The sequence below is a fragment of the Hyperoodon ampullatus genome (genome assembly GCF_949752795.1).
Source record: "Hyperoodon ampullatus genome assembly, chromosome: 1".
NCBI lineage: Eukaryota > Metazoa > Chordata > Mammalia > Artiodactyla > Ziphiidae > Hyperoodon > Hyperoodon ampullatus.
The window spans coordinates 38,252,921-38,274,642 of NC_136914.1; the positions used below are offsets into that span (position 1 = coordinate 38,252,921).

Below are 21,722 nucleotides of genomic sequence, written 5' to 3' on the forward strand. Positions count from 1 at the left end.
TGTTCCCGTTTCCTTGGGGCCAGTTCTCAGAATTTTGGCAGCTTATGTCATGGCTACAGTCTGGTCATCGTGTAGTTAACTTCTTCCACCGGGTGTGGGTTTCAGTATCTACAAGACAGCTCACAGGACACGGCTCAGAACATTATCTAGAGCCCTTGAGGAGGAACTAAAGGTCCTTGACTTTGCTTAATGACTGGACTTTTATTATTTGGTTTCCTTTGACTGTTTTCCTCTGTTTCTGCATTTTCTCACTTCTCTGCTTAAACTTATTCTTTGGCTAAAGTTTTTCCACAGACAAAAGGCAGGCGGAGGACATGGGGGGCAAGGACCACAGGGTTCTGCTCCATTTCGCTTAGAATGAAAAACTGGTTTACAGAGTCTTGAAGTTGTCACTTAAGTCCAAAACTTGGGGCATCAAAGTCTGGTTAATTGGATTGGCTACCAGCTATCTGCCATTTGTCTCATTCCACAGACTCTGCCCCATGCCAGCTCCAGCCACTGCCCAGAGATGGTTGTGGAGCACTGGTGTGGTCGGTCGGCAGAGTCCTCGGGCAGAGCCGGGCTTCTCGGGGAACGTCACGGCCTTCCTTCAAGAAGCCTCAGGCTGGGAGGTCCTGAAGGCCTAGGTTGGTTGACGGTCTGTACAGCATTCTGGGGAGCATCCCACATCACTCTGGCAGTCCTGGAGATCCAGAAGGCGGGCCTGATGGCTGGGAACCAAACCCAAGCAAGTGTCCAGAAACAGGCAGGCTGGAGACAACAGTCAGGGTCGATGACCGCCCAGCAGGTCTGCGGAAGACTCAAAAGCCAAGCCCTACTTACTTCTAAGGTCATTTTTTCTTAATGTAGGTGTCAAGATGCTTAATTTGTATGAATATTTGAGATCCCTTTACCATCCCCTATGGGATAATGAAGTTAGTTTTCCCTGTCCTTGTTCTAATGTGTTGACTGTTTTTTATAGAACTCAAAGAGCCTGTGGGACAAATCGTCTGCACAGACAAAGGCATTCTTGCAGTAGAACAGAATAAGGTTCTCATCCCACCAACCTGGAACAAAACTTTTGCATGGGGCTACGCAGACCTCAGCTGCAGGCTGGGAACCTATGAGTCAGACAAGGTTTGCATTGTTTCTTGGCTCGCTCATTTAATGTTGCTCTTCCGTGGTCTGGATATCCTGCTTAATGGGGATGGGGAGAGCTCAGGCCAAGGGCTTCTCGGCTGTTCCTCCACAGCCCAGACGAAAGGAGAGCTTCACGGCATCAGATCAGGATAAAGGAGCTAGTGGACAAGTCATGTTTCCTGCAGAAAAGCCTCTCTTGGAAGGTTGTGTACTCGGGGCTAGCAGTTTCCCCCCACTCAAAGAATTCCTCCAGGAGGTCCTAGCCAACCAGGTATTTAATATTTCTGCCAACCAGAAGAGCTTCCTTTTGAGTCACCATCCTGCCCGCTAATCATTTCACTACTCTTAAATGGCTGGCAGAATACCTGTCCCCCTTCCCCCAAGAAGCAGCAGCTACTGTTTTGAGTCCCATAAGCATCTCTTGGAGAGGCAGCATGTAGTGGTCCTTTGGTGCCCTCTGTTTGCCCTTGACAGTCCTCTCCTGAACGCACGAGGGGCACAGTCTGTGCAAGTCAGTAACAGTTCTGTTTAGTCACGCTCTCATGAACAGCAGCACTCATGCTTTCCTTGTACATTCTACCTGGCTCCAGCAGACGCATCCTTTCACCAGATCACCCCCTGCATCTCACAGAGCATCATACAATCTGAACGTCATTTTCCCAGACTGGAGTAACTGGAGACCCCCATTATGAACAAAGTTCTTATTATGGTTTTTAACAGCAACTACAGTTAGGAGGCTGTAGGGAGGAGTTCAGAGTAGAGTTTCAGTAAAGTGTTGCTAAACTGAAGCCAGCCCAGCACATGAGCAGCTATTTGCCTGGGGGGGACCTGCATAGAGATTCTCCTTCGCTCGGTGTGCTCATTGTGTCCCAGGAGTTTGTAGTGCTTGATGGCATGCGTGTCTCACATCTGTTCTATTTCACAGGTAGTGACAGTTTATGAATGTTTGTCAGAATGGGCCCAGATTCTCTGTGCAATCTGCCCCAACCCCAAGCTGGTCATCACAGGTGGAACAAGCACGGTCGTGTGTGTGTGGGAGATGGGTGCCTCGAAAGAAAAGGCTAAGACCCTCACTCTCAAACAGGTAACAGTCCATCCCAGCTGCCCACACTCTAGAGAAACTGAAAACTGTCCTTAATTCCAAGGTGATTTAGACATAAATGGACAAAACCAAACAGTGTATGTTCTTTTGCTAGAAGTGGGTCTTAAAAAAAGGAAATGGGGCTTCCCTGGTGGCGCAGTGGTTGAGAGTATGCCTGCCAATGCAGGGGACGCGGGTTCGTGCCCCGGTCCAGGAGGATCCCACATGCCGCGGAGTGGCTAGGCCCATGAGCCATGGCCGCTGAGCCTGTGCGTCCGGAGCCTGTGCTCCGCAACGGGAGAGGCCACAACGGTGAGAGGCCCGCGTACCACAAAAAAAATAAAATAAAATAAAAAATAAATTAAAAAAGGAAATGAAATCAGAAGATACTATTTCTGAAAATGATCCAAGCTATCCTTTTTTAAAATCTGAAGTAAGTTGTCTTTAGGTAATACATTTTTTTAATATATTTAAGTAATATAAATGTTTCTCAGAAGTTATATGTAGGTTAAATTTTTGCAAACCAAGTTATATTTGCTATTGATTCATAATAACTTCTTTCCGGATGATTTTCATTCATCTAGACCATTCAATCTTTGATTCTTTTGTTTTTCTCTTTCTTCATTTATCATAATGCTTAAGAACCTGACAAACTCATGAATGTATTCAGAAGAAACACCGATGGTATTATTAACAAGTATTTTTGATCACTTGTTATGTACTGACTATTATAAACTTTTAATCAAAGCAGGAATCCTTTTATAATTAAGCCATCATCTTTTAATATTTGATATGTGAATTTACCATAAAGGTTTCTATTTATGTATGTATGTATGTATATATGTATATATGTATGTATGTATGTATGGCTGCATTGGGTCTTTGCCACTGCACTCAGGCTTTCTCTAGTTGCATTGAGCGGGGGCTACTCTTTGTTGCGGTGCGTGGGCCTTTCACTGCGGTGGCCTCTCTTGTTGTGTAGCACGGGCCCTAGGTGTGCGGGCCTCAGTAGTTGTGGTGCAAGGGCTCAGTAGTTGTGGCACATGGGCTCTAGAGCGCAGGCTCAGTAGTTGTGGCGCATGGGCTTAGCTGCTCTGCGGCATGTGGGATCTTCCCGGACCAGGGCCGGAACCCATGTCCCCTGCATTGACAGGTGGATTCCCAACCATTGTGCCACCAGGGAAGCCCCAAGCTTTCTTTTTAATGGAGTTTACATCTAGGTGTTTTTTATGATACGCAATTTGAAAAGTAGTGTAACAATGTCTGCCATTCATTGAGCACCTGCCGTGTTCAGGGCACTGTACTAGGGGTTTAAAAAACGTAAAAACTCCAATCCTGAAATTCTCCAAGGTCGTTATTAGCTCTATTTACACCTGAAAAAAACGCAGCTTACAGTGGTTAAGACACATGTCCACGTCACACTTTGTGGTATAGCCAGGATATAAATGCAGTTCTTCCTGACTCCAAAGCTATTTTAAAGCCAGGTTCAAACAAACAGTGGTGTTTTAAGTATCTCTGGAAAGAACTGAGCCCCTCGTACTTATACCAACGACCGTCTCTGTAGTCCAGAAGCTTCACTGGTTGCTGGGTCTAAAGGGGAGCCCATAAGAGACACGGTCTCGACGTGAACAGGTAAAAGGCTGACAGTGCTGTTTGCTGACCCAGACGCTCCTGCTTCGAGTGTTTTCAGTTTAGGAAATGGACTTTGAAGCTAGTATGCCTGTAACCCCTCAGTAGAAAGTACTTCTTACTTAAAACAGCCTTCTGGCGTTTGCTAAGTATACAATAAGGGTGTCTGCATCACCAAAATTTTAAGCCAGCTCATTAAGTAAATAGTAAATACTCAGGAATTCGTAACAGTAATCTGAATCTTTTCCTTCAAAATGTTTATTTTCCCACATTGCCATTTCCCTGGATCCTGTTTCTCTTCATATTCCAGCAAAAGAGAGAAGTTTTTATTCTAGTTTGAAGAAGGGGTCCCTCTCAGTCACAGGAGATGTCCAGGTGTCTCCAGTTCAGTAACAGACGCTCAGCAGACACATCAGGACTGCATTTTCCTGTATCTTTCTGGGACCACGTACTACACCCATGCACTAGGATTTTTAAAAATCCATCCAGTTGTAGTTCCTTAGAATGGACTTAGAGGAGTTGATGGCACAAAAGAATAGATTCCGAGTTTAAATTCTGAATTTGGGGGCCATAATCGATACATCTCCACGTGGAAAAGGTATGAAGAAACCCCAGCTGGGTTGCAGTTGCCATTCTCCTTTCCTTCTAAGGTACTGGCCCGAGTCCAGGAGAGAAGTAATATAAAAATGGAGATTAGAGCCTCCAGAGTCCTCCAGACTTCTCTCTTCCCCCTGGTGGGATGAGGCAGGGACAGTGGCAAGAAGAGAACGAAGACCTTCCAGATACTGCTGTGCAAGGCACCCCCTCCCAGCACGTGCGCCTGTCAGCTCCCAGCAAGTCCGGCTCTCCTGGAATCCCATGGGGAGCACTGCCACTGTGGTCAGCCTGGTTTTGTCTGTTCTCCTTTTAGGCCTTACTTGGCCACACTGATACTGTCACCTGTGCCACTGCATCATTAGCCTATCACATCATCGTCAGCGGGTCCCGTGACCGAACCTGCATCATTTGGGATCTGAACAAACTGTCGTTCCTAACCCAGCTCCGAGGCCATCGGGCTCCCGTTTCTGCTCTCTGTATCAATGAATTAACAGTAAGTAGTGAATTGGCCACTTGGTTTATATGTAGGAAGACAAATAGGTCTGGCCTACATAAATAAAAAATAACTCTGTTTTCTAAGTTGATCGGCATGCATTTTATAAAAGCCCCTTGTTTTAGATGTTGTTTGCAAAAGCGAATGGATATTAAAGTTTGTAAGCCAGAGAGCAATTTTGTCTTAAAATCCAGTCACTGCAGCATACTTTAAAGAGCAAGATTTCGTTCAAAATAAAACATTCTAGAATACGCTTTTCTTAAAGGCAAGGAATTTGTGGGATTTGTCAAAATTGTTGAAGTTTTATGAAGTATACTCAAAGTATTTATTATATAAAGTGAAAAGAGTAACATTTGGGTACCCAAACAAGAGAAACATTCTTGTAAAACTGTTTTCTAAACAGATTCCAAAGTTATCAAAGAAATTATCTTTTCTCAAAAATACAATGAATCAGAAGAAAATAAATGCACTGGCGTAGAAGCCCCCCATGCAGACTGAGCAGGGAGGGGAGGATAGTCATTGCAAGTCGTATTGGTAAACGGGACGCTAACGGTAGGTTTTGAGAGACTGAGGTCTCTGTGTCCAAGGGACAGATGATCACATAGGCAGGTCAGTCTTTGCAAATCAACCAGCTCCCCCGCAGCCTCATCACTTCTTAGCTCTAAATATCCATTCCCACTCTTCCCCTTAGCCCTGCCCGGGATCATCCTACATGGCGCAGAGTAGTTCTAGCCATGTCGTATCATCACCCACAGGCAGCTTTCCTTTTGAGGGAGGCTACATCTTTCATTTCTACCAGAAGATGCTAAGTACTGTGCTTTTAGTCAGATACCTTGTAGTCACTCAAAGGAAAAGGGAAGTTACTCAGTTCTAGTTAATGGCACTTGGAATGTCTCATAATAATAGGAGTAATCAGAGTTGGGAATGAGTAGGAGCGTGTGGGAATAAAAGAGTAAAATTTGCTTTTGGTATATTTGAAAGGCTTAAAATGTCTTTAGAACAGCACCTTGGGTTGGTCCTACAAGTGCATGTAAGAGGTTTATGGCAATGTCAGCGCAACAGAACCACTCTGATCACCGCTGTGTTGCTCTGAGTCAAATGCTTAATTGCACTATTTCAAGCACTCTGTTTTGGGGTTGTTCTTAACTCAAATGCTGACAATTTTATTTATCATTAGTTGTTATTTGAGCCAGCATACACCCATTGGATTGCAGTAGTTGCTGCGGACACTACGGATGTGTTTGATTTTTCCCTTTTAAGATGCTTTTGTAATCTCTTCATAACTCATGAAAAGATTTCTGTTTGTTATATTTTTTCAGCCATTGTCAATCCTACTTTACTTCATTCTACACTTTGGGCGTAAGCTACTTGCAGCTGCCCTTGATTCTTCTTCTTACTCTCAGCCCTCATAAGCACAGGGTTTGCTCTAATGGAGGCACCCTGGAGTAATTGCAGAAGGTCTTGCATAGCACAGCGTGGAGTGGCTCTCTCCCGTCTCCTGCAGAGACTGAGGCCATTAATTAAAACTCAGCTGCTGACACGCATTGTCAGAGGTGGTTCAGGGCTGATACAGAGGTAGACACAGCAGTGCTTTGCTAAGTATTATTTTTGTTTGGGTTTTGGTTTGCTTCTTGCCACCTTGGTAGACTAAGGGCAGAGGGAGGAGGGGGGTGGGGCGGGGGCGGGGGGAGAAAACAGTAGCAAGACCAGCCCAGACAGTGGTTTGGAAAAGCCCCAGGCCGCCTTATCATGCCACCCCTGCCTCCCCTTTACCTTCTTTCTTGCGTTAGCACTGCTGTTCAGTTTCTAACTTCCCTCTGCTTTTGATGACCATCTGCCAATTTCTGTAGGTTCTCATGTGCCTACTGCCTGTACTGAAACTCACCGAATCATTTCTGAAGTCACTACCTAGCATCAGGCCAGTCAGGCTGTCTCAGGGGTAAGGGAGGCCGCATGAGATGGTGAATAAGCTTTGGGGTGTCTAAAGGGTCCACCACACTAACTGACACAGAGTAGATGCTTCAGGAAGTGTCTTATTTCCTTTAACAGTAGTGGATTGTATTCTCACCAGGTTGTATTCCCCCCAACCTGGTAGAATTTGAAGGAAAAGGTTAGTTTTTTCCCATCTTTAGAACTCATGAAAACCTGAGCTATCAGCTCAGAGAGTCTTAGGGTTTATTCAGTTTGCCAAGAAATGACCTATATACTAGTTTTCTTCTTTTTTTCCTCATTCCCCCACTATTATTGTGAATAACAAATTTTTAAATAGGGTGTTAACAGTGTTACCAGGATTTCATCTTTGCACTCATTGGAGAGAGTTAGAGCTGTACGTGGACTGACAGATTTCTCTTCTACCCCATGATTTTGGTGATTTGGCTCATTTGATAAAACTAAGTGGATTCCTACCTCTCAGTGGAAGGTATAAATAAATTTTGTAAATACCGGGAGGAAAAAAAGCAGTTCATCACCCCTCAGATTCCAGATAGCTTTGACTTGGAATGCAGCGGGGCTCAGCACTGCGTGGGGGCATAGGCTGGGGGCGTGGAAGGGCTCCTGCACCGTCTCCACGCGAGATCACCTCGGCCGCAGCCTCTACGCGACCTCAGATGCTTAAAGAGGCTTCTGTTTGGGGTACTTTTTTTAAGTCAGCAAGCACTGGATTCCAGGCTACCTCAGAAATTCCCCAGTCACTAGTCAGAGGACTGAGAGTGTTCCAAAGAGCGAAGCCAAGGATTCAGTTTGCTTCTGAAATCAGGATGTAACCTGGAGTGAGTGAAGTTTCTCTTCACCTTCTCAGGGGGACATTGTGTCCTGCGCTGGCACGTACATCCATGTGTGGAGCATCAATGGGAACCCTGTCGTGAGTGTGAACACATTCACAGGCAGGAGCCAGCAGATCATCTGCTGCTGCGTGTCGGAGATGAACGAGTGGGACACACAGAATGTCATAGTCACAGGACACTCAGACGGTGTGGTCCGGGTAAGTCGGCTGTGAGGAAACACATTAGGGTATTTGCTGCCGTGGTTCACCTGAAACTTCTGAAGCTGTCCACAGTTGAAGGACACCTGGAGGTTGTCGTATTGTTCGGCAAACTCTCACTCAGATGCAAACAAACCTTGGCCATTGGGTTATCAGACGCGGAGAACGTCAGTGACTCAGCTTCTCTTCTTCCCATTAAGTAGATCTATCAGTGCCGCTAACCACTTGACAGCTTGACACCAGCAGATCACTTAAACACGATTTCCGTGTCACCTCGGGATTGCTAAAAATGTCACTTGCATAAGTATTGGCTTTTCAGCTTGTCAAACGGCTTCTTAGGCAAAATGGGGACTGTGTCTCCTCTACAGAGAATCACTGAGCTAGAAAATGCTTCCAGGGGCCTCAGGTCATCCATTCATTCCCTGTCTAGGATCCTGTATGATTTCACCTGAATCCTAGATACTTTATCCTTCTCTTAGTTTTCATGCCTTGGGCCTCTACCGAAAATGAAACCCACAGAGTATTTACCTTTGTAGTCTGTTCTAATATTGGGGTTTTTCTCTCGGGAGATTTTTCTTTGTGTCTTTCTTCATTAATTCACTCTATAAAAGCAGAGAGCAGCTGGCTGCTGCCCTTGTAATCACAGTCACATGCTGAGCAATGATGAGGCCATCAGCCAATCCCACGCCACACCCTGCACCTCAGACAGCAGGCACACCCTAAAGTCTGCAGAGCAGCATTCCACATTACCGCATCTGTGGGGCATCGTGAAGAGCTCCGTAGCCAAATATGTCTGGGGATCCTGCTTCCTGTATGCCTTATTGCAGATCTAGAGTATATGTTAGTATATGCAAGGTTCTCGGGGGGGTTTGTAAGAACCAAAGACGTGTACCTAGTTGAACTATGTTTTTGAAATCTCTTTGACCCCAGTCCTTTTCTGTCGACCATGAAACACCCACTCCTATCTCATGGAACACGGTTTGGGGAGAACTGTTTATTTGTAAGCAGTCCCTGCCACATTTTTCAAGATACAGGGAAATTAACTATACACAATAATAGGAATTAAGTTATCTGTTTAACCCTGCGAACCAGTCTTCATCCAGTAACTGCTAAATTGTTTCTGTAACCAGTTCAACTGTTTTTCATTTCCATACTTACTTAAATTCAGTTTTGGAGAATGGAATTTTTGCAAGTTCCTGAAACACCAGCTCCTGAGACTGTTGAAGTCCTAGAAATGCAGGAAGACTGTCCAGAAGCACAACTAGGTATTTAATACTTTCTAAAAAGTTTTTTCAATAGTTTTCATGTTTCTTTTTTTTTAAGTCATTATGCGTAAACTTACATCAACCAAGATAAGCAAGAGCCTGAGGCTGGGCGTTGCTGTCAGAAGCAGGATCACTGCCTAGTGTGTAAGGCAGCTGAGCAGGCATGCGAAGTTCTGTCTGGTTCACCAGGCAGCACCCCTTGTTGTAGTGTCTTTGTGGTCGGCTTCCACATCCCATAATAAATACAGTTACAAGCTTCCTGGAATACCAGAGGCTTGGGCTTTCAGTTCTGAAGAATACAAAGCAGATCCAGAGGGCGCAGTGTTGGATGGGTCAGAGGGCCACACCTCAGTCCCACGTCTGTCTCACCCTTCACTTGAACAGCTCCCTGTGAGTGACAGGGCAGTATCGTGTTTGTAAACTATTCACAGAGGCAGACCAGAGTCCATGCCCTGGACCTGCTCAAGAAGAACATTCATCAGACAGAAGCTTGGTGATCTGTATTCTGCTATCTGCTATTTGTGAAGCACTTTAAAATTTTCCAGTGAAATATAGAGATAGATTATATTTATGCAGAATATTTGGGAACAATGCCAGAGAATCAGGCTAAGATGTGCTTTGGGTTACTGAATTCCAGAGAAGTTACCCCTCATCAATTTAGAACAGTTGGTGCAAGACACTTCATAGAAAGGAACAGGGTTTTTTAAGTTCAACCTCTAAATCGTCTCTCCATGGTTAATTTTTATACACTGAGAATTCAGCGTGAGTTTGACGATGTGAGGGAGTTGTTAAGGAAAAAGGCTTATCAGAGAGACACAAATCCACTGCCCTTGTAAGTTGAGAGCAGTCTTTACTTTCTTTGCCAGAACAGGTGGACAGAACATTTTAAAGCTTGTATTCCTTTAATGCATGTAAATTGCCATAGTCAAATGTAGCTCCACTGAGAAAGTCATCTGGGCATTTGGGGACCTAAAAATTAAGTTCAATTCAGTTAGTATTTGGGGGTTAATAACTATTGTGTGTCGGACATTGGATTGTGTGGTCCAGTGAGAAGTGGGTCCCTTCCCTTCCTTTTAACAAAGCGTGTTAAGTGGATAACAGCGAAAGGTGAAGAAGAGAGATAGAAGAAGGGGTTGGATTTGGGGAGGAGAGACATTTGTATGTCTTCGTCTTCCTTATGTTTCATACTGTGGACAAAGTTTGGCAGAAGCGGCAGAGGGGAGAGCAGCCCACAGGAACGATTGACTTGGGACGGTGTCGAAGTGGTGGGACTTGAGGACAGTGGCCTGGGTGAAAGGGAGGATAAGCTAGTGGTTCTCTGGAAATCAAAGCTGCTTCAGAGACTGCTGTTTGAAGACTTTCATGATCATAAGCCAAATTAAGTATTTGTCTTGCTAAAAAATATTTGTAGTGGGCTGGTGCTTGCTCGCTTGTTCTTGCTCTCCTTTTTTCCAGTTACATATATTTATTTCCCATAAATTTTCCCTGCAGTAGACTTTATTGCAAGGGAGTTGAGATGAAGAAATGCACAGTAACAGTGGAAAGAGGAGGAAGAACAAAACTCTGAATTAAAGCTCTCATCCACAGTTGGTTCATCTATGTTGTCCTTTATATTAACTGCTGTATGGAAGGCACTGTGCTTGGGACCCCCTTCTCTCCAGCTGACCACTGTGTTGTAGAAAGAATGACAGAAAGTAATAGTTTGGGGTGAAAATTTTAATATGTGCGAGCCATACAGCTGTTAAAGGAGTCCAGAAGAGAGAGTTACTTTCTGTTGCAGGAACCAGGTAAGATTTTAGAGAAAGAAGCATTTAAGCTGTGCTTTGGAAGATAGGTAACATCGGAACACACAGAGATTGGGAAGGTGAGTCTAGGTGGGGCCAACCCGAGTGTGCAAAATTAGCTCTACGGAGGAGCAGCCAGGCTGCATGGAGAACAGAGTTGGCACCATCCAGCTGAACTGTGGTAGGAATGGGAGGCAGGTAGTGAGAATCCGCAAAGGCAGGTTTGGGCCAGATTGTGAAAGAATGAATGCCAAGCTAAGGATTTTGGCCAAAAGCATTCTGTGAACTCCGAAATTCTACCGTTTTGATATCTGTACCTAGCTGGAAATTCTGGCAATTTATTTTCTCTTACTGTAATATTGAGCTTAAAATAGCATGTCTCTTGTTTCTTAACTAGTAGAGGAAAAATACCAGCGGGACAAAGCTGGGTCTAACTCTAATGTGTGTGTGTTCTCTAATTCTCCCACTGCAATACCCAGGGCCAGAAGCCCAGGAAGAGGACAGCAGCGACTCGGAAGCGGATGAGCAGAGCATCAGCCAGGACCCCGGGGACACTCCCAGCCAGCCCAGCAGCACCAGCCACAGGCCCCGGGCGGCCTCCTGCCGAGCCACAGCCACCTGGTGTAATGACAGTGGCTCCGATGACTCCAGGCGCTGGTCCGACCAGCTCAGCCTTGATGAGAAAGACGGCTTCGTATTTGTGAACTACTCAGAGGGCCAGACCAGACCTCACCTGCAGGCTCCCCTTAATCACCCCCACCCCAATCCCGCTGAAGCGCGGAATTTCAGCAGATTGAAGCCTGGTAACTTGAAGCCTGGTGTCTGTTTCTTGCCTCTTGTGGGTGGCGCGAGGGCTGGTGGACGGAGGCAGTGGGCTGTAGCTCTCCCTTGCCCCATCCCTGTGACCAAGACCCCCCACAAAGAGGGCCTCAAGTTTCTTCTTGTGTAAGGCAGACTTAAAGGCCCTTGGGCATTCTCTCCTACCATGGTATTTGCGATACGTTGGGCATTTTTTAAAGAATAACACCTCAAACCAAAACTTCATTCATTCACAGATTATGAAAGCCTTTGAAAATGGGCAAGCTGTTGATTACAGATACATAGATAAAATTGTATTCACGGGTAACTTTGCCTATGATAGAGTTGGGGCAGGGTCCTCAACCGGAGAAATTGTGTCTTCTTGTACTGAGGATTTCCCCTTCTCCGTGTGTGTCTTTGTGAAGGCCTGACCTGGTCCATGGTCAGTGTCAGGCCAGACTGCTGTGCCTCTAACTGAGGCAGCAGCTGCCGAGAACAGAGAGGCTGCCGGAGCTGTGTGTTGCAGCACCCTGACGTTTGAGGGCAGCGGGTTAGGGTGCACCTACCAGACGCTGGCTCCCCTCATTTTGTCAGTCACACGTCGCACTTTTCCACCCCAGGGTACCGGTGGGAGCGGCAGCTGGTGTTCAGGAGTAAGCTGACTATGCACACGGCCTTTGACCGGAAGGACAATGCACACCCGGCCGAGATCACTGCCCTGGGCGTCTCCAAGTAAGTGTCCAAGCTCTTCCGGCCACTCTTCCCCACGGGGCCGTTTGCTCATACTGGGCGCACACACTCAGGCCGTCTCTGGGAGCACAGGTTTCATCTGCATCATCATGTGTGGCTCCAACAGACGAATCAGAAGAAGAAACCTGCCGGTGTATGGATTTCACTTCCGAATGTCAAAAACCAAAAAGCTTTGCCTTCAAAAAAAAAAGTAAAACAAAAACGAAAACTTCACCTTCTGTGTTCTTCAAAGGTACGGCACGGTTCGATTCCAGGGGAGCTGATACGGAAGTGTACATTAGGGCTCAGTCCCATTTTTGTCCCTTTGCACGCACGACCCCCTCCCCAGCGCACACGCCCCCTGGGAACCGGCGTCACCGGAAGCTCTCCGGCCGCATGGCGGTGCCGGGGCCGGGGCCTTCCATGCGGTGACTCTGCGTCGTGTCTCCTGCAGGGACCACAGTAGGATCCTCGTGGGCGATAGTCGAGGCCGGGTTTTCAGCTGGTCTGTGAGTGACCAGCCGGGCCGCTCCGCCGCTGACCACTGGGTGAAGGACGAAGGAGGGGACAGCTGTTCGGGCTGCTCCGTGCGGTTTTCTCTCACGGAAAGACGGCACCATTGCAGGAACTGCGGTCAGCTCTTCTGCCAGAAGTAAGATGAGATACAAGCTTCCTGAGTGTCTGTGGGTTAAGCTCTGAGGATGTGCATTATGCCCGTGCACTGTGTCTGTCTAAACCAGCCTTCACTTCCTCCTTGTTCTTTTTTATTGCCATTGTGAAATATTTGTCACATTGGAAAATACAGAGGTAATCATCACAAACACATGGCCACCCGTGACTCAGGCTGGGAAGGTGCTAACATTTGCTCACATTTGCATATAAAACAGCACCGATTCATTTCAAGTCCTCTCTTCACCCTCACCCGTCACACCCTCTTCTCCATGTGTTTTTACTTTGAGTGCATACATTGTGTTCATAGATAACACTATATTATTGTCTATTGTGTTTTCAGTTTTACATAAATATAGCATAATGTCTGTACCCCTCCGTAACTTTTTTTTTTACTCAACATTGTTTTTGAAATTCATTCACATAAATAACTATTATTCTAATAATTTCATCTGAACTGCTGTCATATTTTTTGTATGAATATATCAGTATTTATCTCCTTCCCTTTTGATGGACTGTTAAGGGATTTTCTTTCATTTTATCCGTACTACAAACAATGCTGCAATGCACACCCGTATAAATGCCCTCTTAATACACAAGCTAGAGTTTCTCTAGAGGAGATACCTCAGAACGGACTTGAGGATGGTAGACATACTCGTGAGCTTAACTAGATATTCAGAATACTCTCCAGAACAGTAGTACTAGTTTACTCCACTGCCAGCAGGATATGCAAGTTCTCCTTGTTCTTATTCACACCTGGTATTGCCAAACTTTTCCGCTTTTGCCAATCTGATAGCCAGTAGTGCTTTGTTGTTTTAACTTGCAGTGCTTCTGAGGTTGAACGTCTTTTCATATGCTTATTGCCAGTTTGAGTTTCCTCTTGGGTAACTTGGCCCAGTTTCCTTTTGTATTTGCTCTTCGAGTTTTTTCCCCCTACTTGAGGAGTTGTTTTATGTATTCTGGGCTCTAATCCTTTGTCTTTCATATGTCTTGCAGATATCTTCTGCCACTCTGTGGCTTGTGTTTTAACTTTATGTATGTTTTTTCTGTCACACAAGTTTTTAATTTTGATGTAGTAGCATGTATTGCTTTTTATGACTTTTGCTGTTTTTTGGTCTTAAAAAATCTTTCCCTGTCCTGTGGTCATAAAGATAGCCTTATTTATTTTCTTTTAAAAGTTTCAAAGTTTCGTTTTTCTTTTCTTTTCTTTTTGCTAATATGTGCAAAGCACCTGGTATTTATTTTTATTATTATTTTTTTAATCTATTCTTGGCTGCATTGGGTCTTCGTTGCTATGCACAGGCTTTCTGTAGTTGTGGCGAGCTGGGGCTACTCTTCGTTGCGGTTCACGGGCTTCTAATTGCGGTGGCTTCTTTTGTTGCGGAGCACCGGCTCTAGGCATGCGGGCTTCAGTAGTTGTGGCACACGGGCTGCTCAGTAGTTGTGACTCGCGGGCTCTAGAGCACAGGCTCAGTAGTTGTGGTGCACTGGCTTAGTTGCCCTACAGCATGTGGGATCTTCCCAGACCAGGGCTCGAACCCGTGTCCCCTGCATTGGCAGGCAGATTCTTAACCACTGCGCCACCAGGGAAGTCCTCAAAGTTTTGTTTTTCATGTTGAGGTCTTTAGGTCCAAATCCATTTGGAATTTATTTGAGAGTACGACATGGGGTGGGGATCACTTATATTTCCCCAGTATGAAGAGTCAGCTGTCCCATCACCATTGATCTGGATGCCATCTCTGTTATACCCTGGGGTCCCACATATGCATGTACAGTCCTTTCCATGGCAGACAACAGAAAAGATCCCATGGGCAGTACCCTCTAATGCTTATATTGCCTTACTAAAGAGATGCTTTCACAGAAAATGCAAATTATATAACTGCTTCTGAGTTAGTTATTGAGGGGCATTGGCTTATTGGAAAGGGGGGTGGCCTTGGGTTTACACTGACAAATGCTCCCTGGGCTGCTGTCCATTGTGCCGTCTCAGGCACGTTACTAACCCCTCTGAGCTTCAGTTTCTTCATCTGTAAAATGCAGATAATTACACATGCCCAATAGAGGTGTTGAGAGAATTAAATGAAATCGTGTATGAGTTTTGTAAAGCACCAGGTGCAAAGTCTGGTAACATAGGTGTTCAGTAAGAAGTGTTATTATAATTATTAATTTTTTTCAGACTAATGTCTTCCTTTTCTCCTGGGAAGTCTTATTCAAGATGAAGCAGCATAATGTTGCTGCCAGCCGTTTCTTATAGGAATTTCTATGAGGCTGGCAGAGGATTCTGTCTTGCGGTTCTGTGCTTTGAGACACCCACTCTGTAAAGCCTAGTGATCTTATAATTTTTTTTAATGTTTATTTATTTAGTTCTTTGATTGCGCCAGGTCTTAATTGTGGCAGGCAGGCAGGCTCCTTAGTTGCAGCATGTGGGCTCCTTAGTTGCAGCATGTGGGCTCCTTAGTTGTGGCATGCAAGCTCTTAGTTGCAGCATGCATACGGGATCTAGTTCCCTTACCAGGGATTGAACCGGGGCCCCCTGCTTTGGGAGCACAGAGTCTTAACCACTGTGCCACCAGGGAAGTCCCCAATCTAATAATTTCTGATAGTCGGCACCTCCATTTGTATGCTGGCACACATCTGTTCTTTATAGAGTTTAATTTTGAAAGTACTGTTTAAATGTAGGTAATTCTTTAAATTAGCTATTGCTCTCAGATGTGGGAGGGAGGCTTTATTTGAAAAACAAACCAAACAAGTGATTGATTATGACAGAGCAGGCACAGAAGGAATGCTGTCCAGGAGGGCGTAGCTCTACTGTGATCTTTGTGCCCTTCTGTTGCTGAGGGAGCTTGCCAGCCTTCATTCCTGAGGGTCTCCTCAAAGTCCAGTTCTTTAAACCCCCTTCTGGGCACTTCTACTGGTCTAATGGAAGAAATAAAACTCTGTTTCAGTCTTGTGAAGAGCCAAGGTCAAAGTGATGAAGTACCACACCCAAGGTCATACCCTGCCTTAGGCCAGGAATAGGAATGCTTTCTATGAAGGACTCGGACACATCGCTAAGTATAGTCCACTTCAGGGAATTCTGTCACGATAAACAGAAAATGAGAAAATTTGGACCAGACAGAAAAGCCAAACTACCTGTTTAAGAAATGACTGAGGAGTGAACCAAAGTGTTTAAAAGCCCAAAGGAACTTGATAGTGACCAAAGTGTCTTTTAAAATGGGTGGTAAGTCCTCTCTTGCCAAGAGAAAAAAGTCAGGCTCCTAGTAAAGACATTGGCATGCTGCCCAAGTTTATAGGGCATGAGGAAGAATGCATTTCCATCCTGCACAGGAAGAGTAGCCTCATAGATGTTCACTTCCTTGGTCTCATCCTGTAGGAAAATCTTTTTTTCTTTTTTTTTTTTTTTTTAATTCTCTGCAGTCAAATAAATGGCTTGCCTTGGTTTAATGTTACTTTTTTTCATAGAATGACACAAGTAATACAGCACTGATTTTGGTCCTTGGTCAAACCACATGACCCAAACCAGTATGGCTTTGGGCATTCTTCTGGCCCCGTACGGTCTTGGGCGTTAAACCACAAGCTGTCCATTCAGATTTTAAATTCGTGTTTCTGAGCCCAGTGATCAAACATGGAGAAGACCCATAACTACCTCATTTTGCCTTTCCTTTAGGTGCAGCCGATTTCAGTCAGAAATCAAACGCTTGAAAATCTCATCCCCGGTACGTGTTTGTCAGAACTGTTATTACAATTTACAGCATGAGAGGGGTTCAGAAGATGGGCCTCGAAATTGTTGAAGATTCAACAAGCCGATTGGAGACCACGGTCTGTAGACCCCCTTCCCTATTCCCCTGTCACAACTCGCAGCTCGGAAGGCATCAAAACAGTCTCCGTTTACACATCTCTTCATACCGTGTGTTTGAAGTGTGGGATTCAAAGGGAACATTGAATAAACGGGTGTAGAGTACAGTCATGGGGCAGACACTATTCAGGTGAACAGCACAAGAAGAATACAAGGTGGTTCCTAGGAGCAACATTTCAATATCCGATTCTCCCTTAACAATAGCTGTCTCCAAGAGAAAATCCTCACGTATTAACTGTCCTTTTCTTGCGTCTCATTTTTGTAGAGCTCCTCATCCTTATTTGGAAAAATCAACGACTACAAAAAAAAAAAAAAAAAGGCTTTTAGAAAATAGTTGTAAATCTGACTTCTTTGCAAGTAACTGTGTATATTGTAAATAGGTACAAAGGCCTTTTTTCTAAATAAGGACTTAACTGCCTGTAACATGAGACTTCAAACTAAACCACTAACTCAATGAAATACTTATGGTTTGTCTGACATTGCTCACCAATTAATTATAAATATGTTTTATTTTTTAATCCTCAAAGACGTTATCTGTGGTCTTTCCCCCCTCCCTTTCAAACCCAGCCCATGTGCCTGATGTCATTTCTTTCAAGTTGCCCGCAGTATCTCCACTTAACCTAAGCTAGTAACCAAAACAGTGTCATGTGGACCTTCTTTAGGAAACAGTGTGGGAGAATAAGAGTCTGTTCATGAGATACCCTGGAAATCTTTGGGCGTGTCATACGTGGCTACATCTCACACGTGGCTACACACCACCTCAGTGTTGTTCTAATGTCATAAGGCCCCTTGTAAACTTCTCTTTGGACTGCCCTTTGGTCATAGCGTCCCCTCTTAGCACTGCATAGCGGTGGTCGGGCAATCGACGCAGTGCAGGAAACAGCCCTGCCTCAGCTAATGGAAACATATTTGCATGTAACCCACTTTAGCTTCTCCTGCATAGAACATAAGAAGTATGTGTCTTTGGTGACACTGATGTTCTACTATAGCTTATTTTCAAAAAAGGGTTAAAAAAAGAAAAAAGTGTACAGAATTAACATATAAACCTTGTTGTAAAACTGGATCATGTCAGAACTGCTTAAAATTAACCTTTACCATTTAATGCCATCTACCTGAAAACAGTGAGATTTATACTGTATCAATGTCTATTTTTTTGTTTTTGCTATGAATATAATTACAGTATTTTAATATTTAGTTATTTAATTTGTTCTACTAGTTGGATACAGAACACACAAATCCAGGGAGACTAAAGCTGGTGGGGGCTAAGAGATAAGTTTAGTTTACAGAAAAAAGGCTTTGGTGGTGGGATTTTTTTAAATGTGTGTTATGTACATATATAAATATATATATAAAACAAATGAAACAATTAATCTAGATTTTAACATTTTCAGATATTTAGTGATAATATTATGAACAATTCTAAAAGCCCTGTGATTTGAAAAATGTAGAAGCATTTATGGCCCAAGAAAGGAAGGAGAGGCCTTCACACCTCATGGAGTTATCATACGAAGGACAGCGGCTTTGGCTTTCCCGATTTTTCATCTTTAGGCCCTGGTGACAGGCACACTTATGCACTAAAATGCACATATATGCACATGCATTCAAAAATAGGCATTGGTACAATAGTAATCTTGTACCTAATGGGCTGAAACCAGCTTAAGAACAAATTTGTTCTTCCTGATAACTAGGTCTCCAAGAGAAAATATAAAGGCTGCTTTAGTGCCTTATGCTTACTAAATTTAAACCTTTATTTACCTAGGTTTGAGCCTACAGTCTATTTATGATTACATATCAAAATTGATTAAAACACTTCCATTTCTAAAAGTTCAAATATACTTGTTAATAAAAGGATTATTGGCATTAATACTTTAACTTGAAGAAAAGTTGTGTTCTGTTTTCCTTCCTGTGTCTCACTCCTCCCCACCTTCCTCTTCCCCCCTCACCTTCTTTCTTCAATTCTAATAAATAATGCTGGATGTTCAACAGTTGCAGGACTTGTGCTGTCACGTAATCATGGGCTTTGCCCCTGTCCGGCCCTAGAGATGAGTTGTAGCAGTGTTATTCTACACTTTTTAAAAGAGGCGTCCTCCTTGTGTCCACAAACCATGTTTACCCCAAACCCAATGGCAGAGATGTTCTTTAAAGACTTGAATATATGAATGTCTGTATGTAGCTACTTAAAGGTTATTCCTCTATGTAATATGAAGTTATATGGGATGAACACTTTTAAACTTTCCGACACAACTTCCATAACTAGAAGGTGGAAACCAAAACCCTCATGATAGTATTTCCTCTGGCAGCTGGTGCTGTGGGCAACTGTTTTGTTCAGTGGGTTTCTTTTCCTTTTGCTTTTAATGTAGAAATCACAAATCACTCACACATACAAGTACACTCACGTAAACTAATCGTTCCTCTGAATGTCCTTCTGTGTTCCATGTAAATTTGTTTACCAACATATATTCTCAGCATGTACATCCACCTTTGTGTGGTCCGTATTCTTTCTCTGAGAGTACCTCACAGGGCTTCTGCCTGATCTCTGTAGTAGTTTGTCCATCCACCCCCCCACCCCCCCCATCCATCCATCCATCCATCCATCCATCCATCCATCCATCCATCTATCCATCCATGTCTTCTAACATTCGTGTGTAGTGTGCAACTGTAATGTCATGCTTTTGAAGAGAAGAATAGCTGCCCCTAGCAGCCATCCATCTGAATAATAGCAAAACACTCTAGATAAGTTATTTTGCACTTTCTTATGTATAAAGTTGGTAGAAACTTATTTTTCCTTTGTATCATTTAAAAACATTTTGTTTTGGTAAATGAACTGTGTATAAAATATTTATGCCATTAAAACTGTTTTTAGAAAGTATTTTTAATTTCAGCAAGTTTGGTTACTTGTTGCATGACTATTAACACAGCTGACTTTTTGTGTCAGTGCAATGTATATTTTTTTGTCCTGTTATTAACTTGTAAGCCCTAGTAATGGCCAATTATTTGTACAGCAACAGAAGTAAAGTGAAGATACTGGCTAAGACTGGATTGATTGTGGACTTTTGTACTATATTGCAGAATCCAATATCTGTTCTTTGGTGGTTATGTAAAAGGCCTGAAGAATTACTATCTAGTGTGCAATCTGTGATAACTGAATGTTCATTGTATATCTGTCTCTGATGCAAAAAGGTAGAGTAACACAATTACAATACATGATTAAATGCAATAGTCCAGATACTTTTTTTTTCGTTTCAAATAAATACCTACTATCTACCACTGCCCCTTCTCACCTCCCCCCCAAAAAAAAGAAAAGAAAGAAGAAAGTTTTTAAGCCAGCTCTTCAAGAGAGGAAAAACTAACAAAACTGAGGTCTAATAAAACTTTGTGTAGTTCTTTTCTAGTTGTGAATATATCTTTCAGAAGTGCCTGCTTAAAGTCTCTGCTTGCAGAGTTGTTGGCTGCTAGGGTCTGGTTCCAGTTCTAGTGCGATCCATCTTTAAAAACCAGGCTTTCTGCATCCAGAGCACCCCAGTTGTGCTGGACTCCTGGGGCTATGTGCACAGCCACAGGGAGAGGCAAGTGGCTTCTGGGAGACACGACCCTCAGACTTGAATGGACCTGTGGAAAAGGACTGCATCGCATGGTTTGGGCTCCTTTTGCCTGAGCCTGTTCTCTACCCATCATATTGTGGAAAGTAAGCAGTAATAAATTATACATCTATCTGTCTATTTCCTGCCCCTGCCGTATTCACATCAGGAATACTCTGGTGTCCTGCCCCCCATTTCTGGAAGCACAGCGCCCACTGTCATTAGCTAGATAACTTGCCATTTCAGTCTTTGAGAGTGTTAGCAACTTACATCCGTTTTTATAGTTACTCGCTTATTTGGTTTGAAAGCTGACTTTCCAGAACAGGACAATGTAGAAAACACTTTTTAAGTTTATTTAGGGTGCTTTAGTGACTTTTCTTCTTTCTAAAGATACTAACAAAATTCCCAGTTCATTTTAAGTATGATCAGCAGAGTTCCACATTTGAGGATATTGTGCTTATTACAAATTCCACCCCAGTGCAACTCCACTTTAGAGGCAGAAGATAGGGAATGCTAACAACTTCTACGACAGTAGGTATTTCTTCAAAAATAAGAAGTCAGTGGTAAGAGAGAAAACCTAGGGCAGTTCTCATTGTTTTAATGAAATACTACTCATAATTCTAATGACTTCAAGAAGAGTTGGTATCAAATACGGGCTTGCAAAAATTCTTTTCAGGGTTTAAATGTGCAAATGATCTTCAGTGAGTCCCTTTTCTGCCATTTGCTTCTCATCTTTAATAAAATTTCCTCTTCAGCCCTCATTTTGGCCCTTTTGGACTGTTGAAGAAGCAGTCCAATGGAATTGGCTTAGCACTAGCTTAGTCTTTTTTGCCTTATCAATATTCTCATTTTCTCCCACCCATTGCAAAGCTCCTTTTTATTTATTTATTGTTCCTGTTGACTTTTGCTAGAAATGGCACCAAACCAAGCTACCACACTCAGAGATAGCATGGTGTTGGGAGAGCCCTGGCACAGGAATTCAGAGATGGAGCCTCCAGCTCTCCCCAGCTTGTAGACTTCTGAAGCCCCTCATGTAATCCCTCTTGGTGCACCAGGTTTCCTGTGTCAACACTGACCCTGAGAATGGGATGACACTAAAGTAATGCTTTTTCAACTTTCTGGTCTTAAGACCTTTTGATCCTTAAAA

The 21,722-nt window shown here is 43.8% G+C and overlaps 1 protein-coding gene across 2 annotated transcripts in view; it reads left to right on the forward strand.

The window, feature by feature from the left end:
- Nucleotides 1–16,932, forward strand: part of WDFY3 (WD repeat and FYVE domain containing 3) — a gene marked incomplete at both ends in the record, with an annotated part of 173,774 nt that extends 156,842 nt beyond the window's left edge. For both annotated transcript variants that reach the window (XM_079701144.1, XM_079701145.1), the window contains 9 exons: nt 962–1,116; nt 2,045–2,203; nt 4,740–4,919; nt 7,717–7,899; nt 9,068–9,164; nt 11,428–11,751; nt 12,367–12,478; nt 12,930–13,127; nt 16,809–16,932. In XM_079701144.1, coding sequence (XP_079557270.1) covers nt 962–1,116; nt 2,045–2,203; nt 4,740–4,919; nt 7,717–7,899; nt 9,068–9,164; nt 11,428–11,751; nt 12,367–12,478; nt 12,930–13,127; nt 16,809–16,932 — 1,532 coding nt within the window. The remainder of the gene's footprint in view (nt 1–961; nt 1,117–2,044; nt 2,204–4,739; nt 4,920–7,716; nt 7,900–9,067; nt 9,165–11,427; nt 11,752–12,366; nt 12,479–12,929; nt 13,128–16,808) is intronic.
- Between the last annotated feature and the right edge of the window lie 4,790 nt (nt 16,933–21,722).